Below are 12,395 nucleotides of genomic sequence, written 5' to 3' on the forward strand. Positions count from 1 at the left end.
ATACTCAAAGGATAATTAATTTTATCCAATTTCTTGCGTGGATTGGATGAGGAGTTATAAGATGCTCTTCACTGAAGATTCTGAAGGTTTTACTGTACTTGTGTGTTCAAAATAAAAATTGATTGGATACAGGTCCAGAAAGGAACTTGGTCTCAGTCTTGCTACCTTCCAAGTGGCAACATATGATTTCAGGCACAAATTCAGTAAGTTCCATCTTAAAATTAGTTAAGCATAATACAAGAAAAATATCTGTTCAGTCTTGTACACACCACTCTAGAAATCGTGTTAATTTAGTAGAAGACATATTATGCAAACATTAAATGAACACTTGAAAATGTTGTTGTGACAGTCGGATCCATCAGATTTCAGGAGGCTTGTATCTACAGCTCCTACACCTGTAATGCAAAACGTTGAAGATGGTATGCTTAGATATAATCCTGCAGTCTACTTGAGGTTGTAAGCAAGGTCTTAAGAGAAATTCGGCAATACAAATTTTCAGGTTATCTCCTCCTTTCTGTAATGTTCAATGCATCACAATGTAGCTTCCCTTCTTGAAAAGACCTTTTTGATCTTTAGCAAGATTTGAATGTAAACAATTGGATTTAACTGCAATTTACAGGTTTGTGAATCATGTGGATTTTCATCCCAGTGGTACATGCATTGCTGCGGCTGGTACAGATAACACAGTGAAGGTGTGGGACGTTAGGATGAATAGACTTCTTCAACATTATCAAGGCAAGTTAAGATCTTAGAAAAGTCAAACCTTTCCACATATTGATATGAATTGCGCTGAAGTCCAAGGACTGTTTCTCCATCACCTGCTGCTTTTCCAGAAAGGCACTGGGCTAGGCCTGCCAGTGGAAGCCTTTTTTCACCAAAAAGCACATCGTGCTTTGCTTTATTAGCTCCAAGACTGATTCTCACATATTGGTGAGAAACACCGCTGTTCTGATTTCTCCTCTTCTGCCCACGATCAAAAAGCAAAAAAGCCCCGATGCTGAAACTGTCCCATGTTGCAGGTGTGCATAGGTGTTATCTGCGATGCCACTTGGCTCATATTCACTGTTCTGGAGGAGATGATGTGCAGTGAAAAGGATGTGCCCTTTGCCTCTGAATAAGCCTGTAGGAGGAGTCAGATGCATTCCAACAAAGCAAAAGGTTAAGTTCTTCATGAGAAAATTAGGAAAAGTTAACAAAAGAGGAAAGTCAAAATCAACCAATTGCAATTCTATACCATGATCCATGTTTATGGTTCCTTCTCCAGTATCGGTTTGGTTTTAAGCTTCCAGAATTAGCTTGGACCTTGTTATGACTTGTCCAGGTTGGCTTGTCCTTGGAGTAGCTAACTTTTCTATTTAGGAGTCTAAATCTTCCCCTGCCCCACCTTACCTTCCAAATAGCATCTCCTCCCATTACCTGTTCTTGTCAAACTGCTTAGCGCTGCCGTTTGGTAGAACTGGATAGGAAAAGGGTGCTTCTTTGAGTTTCATCATCCTGTTTTGTACATATTAGTTTCTTGAGCATAAATGTGGCTTTTCTTTCCTTTACTATTAACTATTTTTAGGGCTGCTGTAGTATTTTGTAAATCCATGCATTCTCAAGCATTGTTTCCAGTACAGATAGCTTATTAAACTTAATTTTGTTAGCTTTTCATGAAGACTGCTTCTGGCATGCTAGTAAAGCAGATCAGAGATACGGGGCTGGAGCTTGGTGTATTGTTCTTTCTGCTCTCCACATCAGATACTGTCAGTTCCTGCTGTGACAGCCTCACAGGTGAATGCCAGGCAGAAAAGACAGAGTAGTAAAATAGCTTGCAATTGATTCCTGCTAACTTTGGAAGTTAAGAGTCAAAAATTGAGTTCTAAATTAAAGCTGTTGGTCCTCCTGGCTTTATGTAACTAGAATTGTTTTTTAAAGTGCTTTTGACTGTGTATCCCTTTACTCACAAGGCGATGAAAGAATTTGCAGGCTCTCAATACAAGTTCTCTAGTTTCCCTTGATATAGAAAAGCAGAGAAAGTATAGCGATGTTTAAGGAGCAGAGTTCTTTGGTTTGTCTTCCTTCATAGCAACCTGTGAAAGACCAGACCTCTTCTGGTAGATAAGAGCAATGGGGAGTTACTCATCTCGAAGCAAATGCAGATTGTCTGCAGAGAAGCTATTATGATTATGAAATTCCTTTGGGTTCCATAAAAAAGTAAATAAAAGCTCCCCAAAAAGAGGTTGCTGTGCAGTAGAAACAGTCTACAAACTTTAGAATGCTTTTGTAATTCTGCTGTATATGGAGGGCTGTTCTTTTCCTCTTTGCGTGTAGATGGAAATGCTATTATGATCACTTGATCTGACTAAAGCACTGATGGTGACACCACTATCATTGGAACAGGGTTTTTTCTTGGGTAGAAAGAAAATCATATTCCTTATTTCTAGCATCAGCTTCCTGCTCCTGCACCGTGTTCTATTCCTGGCTTGTGGGGTGGTCCTCTCAAGTGTATTCTCCCTGTGTAGTCAAGTTGAGCACTCTTTGAACTCTTTTTCAACTGTAAACTTGCCTGAGCACCTTGAGCTCTCATATAATGTGATTTATTTTTTTTTTATTTCTTCAGTTATTTTTATGGACTCACAATCACTCCCAGTTCTCTGGTAGTTAACAAAATCTAATGGAAATCAAACATTTTGACGACAGTTGTTCCAATTCATCGGTATTGAGCTGGTACAATTACAACGATGAATACTGAAGTGTGATTCTTTGTGTAATAAGTACTGTTAACTTGTGGCCCATATCAAAATTGGGAAATGCCTTTCTGAAGTATTGTTGCTAAAATAGGTAGCATGTTTAAATACTTGAACAGTGTCAGTGTGTCCTTTAACCTACTTCATCAGCTTTTCAACAGTGGCAAGATCTGCAGTGCGTGTTTCCGGCCGCAGTATAACTTGGCTCAAAAATCATCTCTTCCTGCTTTCCACTTACTGCTGTTAAATTGTCCGAATCTAATGTGGTTTAGGTTTGGCTGCCAGGTTTATTTTTTTGTCTCGGAATTAAATATTTCCCCTGTATCCCATCCTTACAGAATAGCATTTTAGTCTGACACCCTTGCTATTGAAGCGATCTTTTCCTGTTACGAGTGTTATTTTTAACAGCTACTGTGTAAATCCTAATTGTGTATTAAACTTTGAACAAGGAATAGTCATAAAAGCCAAAGAAACCTAAAATTGCAGTGGTAGCTGTATGCAGTCACTTCATACACCTGTGGCAGCAAACTGATGTGTTTGTAACATGTTCTAGAGGTGTGTTTATAAGTCCTGCTCTTCCGAGGGTTAATACACATGCCTTTTGGCTAAATTGGATTTAGTTTTGTGGCTCTCCCATGTGAAGCTGCCATCGCAGTCCCACTAGAGGGCATCTCTTCCTTCAGTACGTGCTTATGCTGCCTGATTTCAAGGGAATCCATTTTAAAGATTGAGTTGCATCGAGGAGTTAATAGGTAAGTAGCCCTGCCACAGACTCTTGGGTGTTAAAGTTGGGTTGTTTTCCAAAACTGAGTAGTCTCTTAGCAGTGTTGCTCTTGTTGCCAGGCCTTGTTCCAACTGTGACATTTGTAAATCAAAGTTAGAAGTAGAGAGCAAACTGCAAAACCTTTTGTATGGTGTGTGGTTTTTTTAGCAAAGTAAAGTATGCTCTGGTCATGTTTACTGTACAGGAGAACAGACAGGTGCTTTCTTTAATCCTCTACCTGGCGCTAACTTTTTTGTACAGCAGATCATCCCCCTACAAAAATGGCCAATGTTTATTACCTGACATTTTTGCCCTGTGCAGAGCTGTGTGTGGGTACCTCTGTGGCAGGTCTATGGAGACAGCTCGAACCTTTTTTTTATTGCTGTTTAAAAAGAACAATTGGTACTTTTATACAGTTTAGGTGGGGCTGGATGGTGGTTATCTGTTTGCTAGGGGCTGTGGCTGTGTCAAGGCCATCCTAATTTATCTTCTCGCTAGTGGTTACTAAGTTGTTGCATTCACTGGTTACATAAAAGTAGTATTGTCAGACTTGGGACAGTTATGTTCAGTCACTCTGTAGGCTGGCATGACTCAATTTTAGTCGTTAACCCCCGAGTATGAGTCCCTTAACTGGCCGTGATTTTTTTGAGGTCTTGGCTGGTAGAAGGGTAGACTTGTAGCAGCAAGTCACTGGGAGATGCCACCTCATGCTGCACTGGATTTATTGTTTACAACATGAAATGAAGTGAGGTTGCAGGACGTGTTGGCAAGTTTTTGGAGGGGTGTTGTGAATAGTCTTGTGGGAGGCATGAGCTGGTTTGGTAGAAGAGAGATGAAGTTTTCTCTGAGCTTATGACAGCCAAGAACTCCTTGGGCCCAGAAGCTGTGACTGCTTACATGGCCACAGTCTAATTCCTTTCCATTATGAAAAGGTTTTTGGTGAAGTTGGAAATACTTTATTCACTATCTGGAACTTGGAGGATATATCATTAACTTCGTCTGTTTCTGGTGTGAATCCTTTCAGGACTTGCCTTAGTTGACAAAATGTGTTTGCTTTTATCTGAATATAGACACTAATGGGGTGAGGAATATTACAAATCACTTGGAATAAAATTTTCAAAGGAGAAATGTATTTAGCACTCTTTCAGGAGGAAAAACTCCACATAGGCTTTTTCTGTTTTAATACGTGGTGTAATACAGGGCTGGGGGGATAGAGGAAGATCTAGCTGTGTGATAGAGGCAGTATTCATCAACAAGAATAACTGTTTATAAGTTACCTGTGTTGAGTTAAGGTTTTCTTCTTCTGAGTTTTTTAGTAGTCCAGGTCAAAAGGAGTTATGGTCTCGGAACTTAAGCTGAGGTATCTAGTGTTCCTGAGAGTTTCAAAAGTTGATGCATTCTGTTTTACAATTGAGCAAAGTTATTTCAGATTTCTGCTTCAAATCCACATCTGCAAAAAATAAAAAAATTGGTTCTAGTGTCTTTAAAATTGTATTTTGACATTTTTTTAACATGCAGTTTGGATTTGAAATGCACAGTAGACTCTCAAGGGAATATAAATTTAGTTGGGGGGGAGCTGTATTAGTAGTAGTAGATTCGAGATACCAGAACATTTGGAGGGCACATAGTATAATTAAGAATAATTGGATAGTTAAAACCCTCTTCAAGCATAGTCTTAATATTCTCTACTGTCACATACGCTCAAAAAGCTGTGCATATGTAAAGTACTGCATGTTCTCATAAATAAATATGTTCAATAGCCTGTTTTGTAAAAGTTTGGGGAGGGAAAAAGCCCTACATTAGGTAGATGTTTTAATGTTACAGTGGACTTAAGGGTAGCTTGACTTTTTTCCTAGAGCATTTTCTTTAGCTCTTTTCAAAATAACTCTTAGGCTTCATCTTCATGCAGGAAGGATTGCTTTATTGGAAGTTCACACTCACTCCTGATAGTTTGTCTATTCATGCCTGTTTTAATTTTTGGTGAGACGGATGTCTGAAGAAATAATGCTTATACTGGACCATTTTCAAGTTGCTGGTTCTTCTTTCCTAGTTTCTCTTAAACCCAGTCTTGGTTAGAGTCAGGTAGTAAACCAAAAAAACCTGTGCAATGCCAACTTTTAGTTTGTCTTTGATTGTAATTTCAGTCCTCTCCTTAATGTACTAGCATACAGATTTTATTCTAGAATGACTTGGGAGCAAGAACAGCAGCTCCAGGGTAGTAAAATATGTCAATGTCCAGCTCTCTGGCAGAATTGTAGAGCTCACTTGCGCATATAGTTACATTTTGGGGCTATGCTGGAAGCTTTTGTAGCCTTAAATCTAGAATAATTGGCAAAACTTCCTTTTTCCTTTCAATAAAGTAGTGCCTATTTTTACAAGAATTGAGTACCACCCTTGTTCTCCAGTGCTTTGAAGAGTTTTTGTGGAATGTTTCCCCCATGATAATTTTCCTGTTAAACTTTATAACAGAAAATTGGAATGTGCTTGTACTTTATTTTATTCTTTTGCCTTGGGCTTATGTAAACTGGTGTCGGTGACTGTTATATACGTTTTTTCCATCCTTAGTGCACAGTGCTGTGGTAAACAGTCTTTCCTTTCACCCCTCTGGAAACTATCTGGTTACTGCTTCCAATGATTCAACTCTTAAAATTCTGGACTTGCTAGAAGGAAGACTTCTGTATACTCTTCATGGTCACCAGGTGAGGCAAAGCCTTTTATACAGTAACGTACAAACTCATGACAAACTGGGCAAATCTGTGCTTCAGCCTTTCATTCTTCATGGCCAAAAGTCTTTTGACAACTTCCTTGCATAAAATTACAATGATAGTACTACTAATAATCTTTGAGATCATCACTGTTTTGAAGGGAAGGCCTATGGGGAGGGAAGGAGGTAAGGCCTGAATGGAGAGGATGAGAAAGCAAGACAGAAAGGGAGCTCCAGTATTGAGGATGCAAGTCTAAGACCTAAGGGGCACAGTCAGAGCTGCGCCCTAGACCCTAATCCTGGGTCTGTCGTGCACGCTCTGTACTGCAGCTCTGACTGTCGCCCTCTCTAGAGTGGTGCAAGTAACATTTGGCCCTCGACATAGGTGTTGTGAAGATAAATGCTATTCACCTGACAGGACACTTAAGGACAGTAGGGGTAAAATGGAGGAAATATATTTCGGGATGTGATTTGGGAACATGTTTCCATTTTGTTAACAGACTGAATTAAATAATTGAAGGTGATAAATGCTGCTGGTTGGTTAAGTTTAACTGATTGGCCTATTAGTATTATGCTGCTGGATGTGTTGCTTGTAAGGTTAATTATATGAATGCTTGGAGCTCTCTTTTTAAATGTTAAATGGAAATAAATAGACTAATTTCATTGTCCATGCTGAGTGGGGCTCAAAGGCATGAAAAAGCAGACCTGCTTTAAAGGTTCCCTTTCCAAAAGGACAAAGAGAACAGGAATTCTTAACCTACTTGTCTCTCTGTTAAAATGGGGGCTGAGTCTTAAAGCATCAAAACTAGCTGTGGAAAATCACAGCCTGAAGCTGTTGGGGGTGGTGGGGATGGTTCTGGGCAATAATGGTAGCTGCATAAGCTGTAAAACTGGTAATTCTGGCTTCTCGTGGCTTTGTTTAGTGACTGCCTTGTCTGTCTAAGAAGGTCAAGTTTGTTCTGTAACTTCTCTTTTGCTGTGTATTAATAAACTTTTCTCCTTTTTTTGTAATATTAATGGAAAAATAGGACAACCTCATACTTAAAGCTCTACTTCATGGAAAGATCTGATTAAAACTGACCAAAGGGTTCAAATACTGAAAAGAATGGGAGGAAGATAATAAATGCTGGTTATCCTAACACATAAACCTTGACTGCAGAAAACTTACTTTCTTTGAAAACTGGACTAAGTGGATACTCCTATCATACAGGGGCTGCGAAGCTTTTAACTGTTGTATTAATCTTGTTTTCATGTTTGTCTTTTGTGTTAATTTGCCAAGAGAGTTCTTAGGAAGTAGCTTTCTGGAAAAGGGTAAGTGTGGAGGGACAGTGGATATTTACCTTTTGTCCTTCCCTCAGGAAGCGATGTGCCTGGTTATTGTTCAGGAGGAGGCTGAACCTGCTTTCCATTTTCCTCCCTTCTGAGCTGTAGGCTGCTCCTCACCGAGTGCAGTGGCACAAAAAAAGTTTAGCTTTGAGAGTCCAAAACTGATTGTGGTGATGGAGGTCTTCAGAATTAGACAACAGAAAGTCCTTTAGGCTGATGCTGTACTTAACTCAGGGCTTCTACAAAACAGTTAGTTTGTGAATCATCTGTTCAGAAGTAGAGTTAAAGCTCTGTATTTTTCGCCCCACTGTTTCAGATCAGTAATGTCTGCCACTCTCTCCTAGGCATCTAACTGGCATGACACTGGCACAGCTGAAGGGTAGTTGCCGTTGTGGGGTTACACCTCCTTCAGTTCAGAAACAAGTAGAAGTATAAAAGTGGCTGGTAGTGCTTTATGGTTGTCTTTAAGGGTATTGCACCAAGATGGCTGTGGAACCAGTCCTAGCATAGCCCTGGCTGGCATTCCCTCTGCTGGCATGTGCTGTATTGTTCTCGGTTGGTTCTTTTAATGCCTGATTTAACAGATACCTTGCTTTTCCACTAGAAGTGTATGATAACCTGTGCTTCATTCACAGTAAGCAACCAGCAGTGACAACAGGCACTGCTTTCATCAGAAGCTGCTGGGGTGGATTCCTGCACTGGCTGCTTCTCTAGCCTGCTCTGCTCAGAGATAAACCCAGGCTACTTAATACTGAGGGCTTTTTTCCTCTGTTCTCACTGTGATTTCTGCCAATATCTCTAAGTGGCTAAAAATGAAGTGGGTGTGGATTTTTTGGTCATTAAGTAGATTTGCCTTTTTAAGTGAGGGCTATAGGTTAGTCACCAAATGAACAGCCTGTTCTGAAGACATTCTTGAATTGTGACTGTGTGGGTGAATATGCTGGTTGAGACTTTGTTCCTACTCTGACAGCTGACTGCTGTTATGTTGTTCTGGGAAGGCTGCATGCAAGTGGACACTTGAAGGAAAAAAACCTTAAGGTCCTTTAGACATACTTTGACGCAACTGCTGGAGTGCCAGGAATTTGTTAGCAGCTGATTAGCTGCGGTTTACATAGGGAGGATTGCCAAGTTTACATTGCTGTCTTTAATTGTAATGTAGCTGGCCCCCTTGTAGCAGAAGGATTGTTAGAGACAGGAGTTTAGAGCTTGGAGCTGACATCTTGCAGCTGCAAAATATCATTCTGTATTATGCTGCATATTTTAGTTCTGGAGTGCTTCAAGCTGTGAAGTACTCTTGCCTAATTCTGTACAGATGAGACACCAGGTTGGTATGTACGTCCACCTCTGGTACTGAATCATAGTCAAGGAACAGAATGTTTTGGGGCCCCCAAGTCACCTCCAGAGAGTTGCTAGCTGAGAGCAGGTATGTACACAGTGCTTGTCCACCCTCTGGGGTGGTTTGATTAGAGCATTTCCAGACTGACTTCCTTAATGGAGTGGAAGTTCTCAGTAAATATTTAGAAAACATCTGCATGGTTATGTTTATAAATAGGAAGACAGAAAATGCAAAGTTACGATTCTCCAAGCAACCTTGACTTGAACCATGAAGTAGCTGCATTCTACCTACCTGGGTGGCATAAGTGCTCTCTGCTTTGCTGGCTGACTGAAGAGCAAGATCTTCTGAGCAGGTGCACAGGAAACAAATGTGCTCCTTTACTGTCTGCTGCCAGCTCTACCTAGGTGGCATTAAACATCTGTGCAGGTTTAGCCCTCTCTGAAGGGTGTGAGGACATCTCGGGGCTGCACAGAACTGGACCAACAAAGGGAGAGAAGGGTGTGCTGCAAACAACAAGCAATTGACTTTAGATTAGCATTTCTGAGTATTAAGAGGAAATAGCGCTCTATTCTTCCCTTGTATTTTTTTTTTAAACTGAAGCTTTCAGGAGTTAAAAAGCTACTGAAGATTCAATTATAAGGTGCCAGTATAAATTTTCCTTATGTTAGCTGTAGCCCTTACTCCCTGGCGAAGGAAGGTGCAGGCATGACTGCCTGTTAATTTGAATTGGTTACTGAACTCTCTTTACTGCTTTCTCTGCTGCTGAAACCAAGTGATAGGTGAAAGACAAATGACATCCAGCATCTTGTCTCGGGGCCTCTATGTTCTTTGGCACTTGAATGCATTTATCAAGTTTCTTACCTGCTCTGGCGTTTTTCCTAGTTGTCTTGATCACTTATTCTTTGCATCTTTTGCTCCTATACCCTCTGTCATTTCAATGTCCATCTGTCCAAGTGTGACTTACCCTCTTCTGTGCCATGAAGCAGTTGAAAGCACTGTGAACAGTGGCAATGACTGCTCTGTTTATTATTTTCTTTTATGCCTTGAACTGGTGATCGCATGCCTGGGATCCTAGTGTGCTGGCTGCTGGATTTGCTTATCAGACCTTGTCACCACTCATATCTCCTTTCTTTTTTTTTTTTCTTTGCACTAGTTAATCTAGGAGATTACCTCTGTTCCAGGAGAGTTTGACTGAATGTATTGGCTCATGTCTTCCCACTTCTACATCTCCTTTTGTGGGCAGTGGAAGAGGAAGCTTTCTAATTCAACTATTTGCATCTTCCAGATATGCCTTGTCCAGCACTTGGCACCTCCCTTACTCTCTTACCTGGCTGTTCTCTGGTATGCATTCATTTCTCCCAGGATTTAAAAAAAAAAAAAAAAAAAAAAAAATCTACTGGCATCCTTGACCCCACTTGTCTCTCCAGCTACCTTCCTCTCTGCATCTCCTTTCATTGTGCAGACTGCGCATCATTAAACTGCTCTCCTCTGGTTTATTTCTGGACCCTCTCCAGCCTGGCTCTTGTTTCTTCTGTTATGCTGAAGCCAAAATGTTAGTTCTGTTCCTAGCTGAAGCTTGCAAGTCTGGCCTCTCTTGACTTGAATTGACTGTTGGTGTTGGCCCTGCTGTTCTTGAAATCGTGTGCCTTCTCTCCTCTAGCAGTTCTGTGGGGGAGGAAATGGTCTTCAAGAGGGCTTTCTCTCTGGTTGTCCGTCTACTATTTTTAGGTGGTACACATTCATCTGCTATCTGCATGCAGGTATGACTGTTTGCTCCAGGCATATTTCCATTTCTCTAAACTAAACTCTTGGCCTTTCTCTTAAGTATTTATTTCAGAGAGATCTGTTAGCTCCACCTTTGAAAGCTTTGTGTTCAGGGATGCTATTCCTGTTGTCTCTTGTCATCCCTGTGTCAATTGTTACTGATGCTATTAGCATGCTGCCAGTCACTCATTCAGTGTTGTAATCTGTGTCCTGGCTTCAGATCCCATCTTTCTAGGTGATGAATTCATTAAAGCCATTCAGAATAGTTCTGAACATCTTTTTCTCAGGCCACACTTAATGTTTTGTGTAAGCTGATCAACCTGTGAATTGCTAGGGCAATCAAGGCCTTGTGATCACTAGCCTCCTTCTGTAGGAAGTGGGAGAAGTGGGGAAAACAAGGAGAAGGTATAATCTCTATCTCTGGGGAGTAGTCTGCACAGAAATTAGACTGTGTAACATGCTGTGCCTCACCCTTCTTACCGACGTACACAGCTAGAAGTGGGATATCACCTGGTGTTTCAGCTACCATGGCATGGCTATCCGACCTTGCCCAAATCTTGTTCATTGGGAATGCTGCTGCAGAGGAGTAGGTTTGATCCCGTTGTTATTCCTCCTGTATGGCTTCCTTTTTTTTGTTTCCAGTTTCTTTACCACATCTAATGTGCAGGCAATATGTCCTTTTCAAGGCTCCCTGGGGCTTATCTCCACCCTGCCTGGTACTCCTCTTTCACTAGAGGAGACGAGTTGATTAGTGGCAACATTCTTCCCACTCAGCGCTTCCAGTGGATGACTTTTTGCTCTCCTTCTGTGCTTTCCCCTCAAACTTTCTGCAGCTCTCTCCCAATATCACCAAAATTATTATTATAATGTCAAACTCTATTTGACATGCACAAAAGCTTGACAGTCCTGATGTTGTTGGTCTACTGAGAACTAAACAGAAATGTTCCTTACTGCTGAGTTGGTGTATCTCATTGTCCAATCCCTTCTTTCTGCAGCTCGCTGTTTAATCTAAGGCAACAAGCTGTAGGAGTTTGGGGACTGGTGCTAGCAGCTTGTGTGCAGCACCTAGCACAATGAGGATGCTGAACTGGAACTTCTGAACCCCCAGGGAATACTAATAGAAGGGCATTTGTATCCTGCTACAGAAAGAGAAATAAAGTGATCCTTTAGAAGGCTGCTGCATCCCACGTGTTCTAGTTGCATGGGAAATAAGCTTAAAATTGTCCCTACCACTTGTATAGAAGAATATGCAACTGCTGCTTTTTGACACTTTTAGTGCAAACAGTAAATTTAAAGGGGGAGAAAATCTGAAGGAAGGCTCGAATTTTTCAGTCTCCAACCATATACCTATAGTCCAGGACTGCATCAGAAATCTGTTGGATCTCTGCTGTGCTTACCTGGAACAAATGGGAGTCAGGCTGTGTCTAATCACTGGCAAGTGTACCTTTTTATTTGTTTTGTGTGTTTATATTAAATTGTGAGAGTATTTGGCAAACTATTATTTGTATGTTGCTATAGCAAACCTGTTTTATCTGGAAAGAGTGCTGTAAGTGTATGTAGCAAAAATACTTTCCACTTAATTTATGTCAACAAATCTGTAGAAGATGTTGTGTCTATAGACTTGTTTGTTCCCCTTCTTTCAATTTTATAAAGGCACATTCAGTCTTTGATATCATTTTCTATTTTGGGAGGAATACGTTCTGTTGAACTTCTTTTGTTCCCTTCAGAATGCCATGATGTTGGAGTCAGTTCATTGCCTGTTTTGATGTGACT

General features: G+C 40.7%; 1 protein-coding gene across 3 annotated transcripts in view; it reads left to right on the plus strand.

Annotated features, from left to right (window-relative positions):
• The window catches only part of POC1A (POC1 centriolar protein A), an 82,011-nt gene that overhangs the window by 36,120 nt on the left and 33,496 nt on the right, over window positions 1-12,395 (plus strand). For all 3 annotated transcript variants that reach the window (XM_050904481.1, XM_050904483.1, XM_050904482.1), the window contains 2 exons: window positions 620-735; window positions 6,058-6,191. In XM_050904481.1, the coding sequence (XP_050760438.1) occupies window positions 620-735; window positions 6,058-6,191 (250 nt within the window). The remainder of the gene's footprint in view (window positions 1-619; window positions 736-6,057; window positions 6,192-12,395) is intronic.

Source organism: Gymnogyps californianus, chromosome 13 (genome assembly GCF_018139145.2).
Source record: "Gymnogyps californianus isolate 813 chromosome 13, ASM1813914v2, whole genome shotgun sequence".
NCBI classification, from domain to species: Eukaryota; Metazoa; Chordata; class Aves; order Accipitriformes; family Cathartidae; genus Gymnogyps; species Gymnogyps californianus.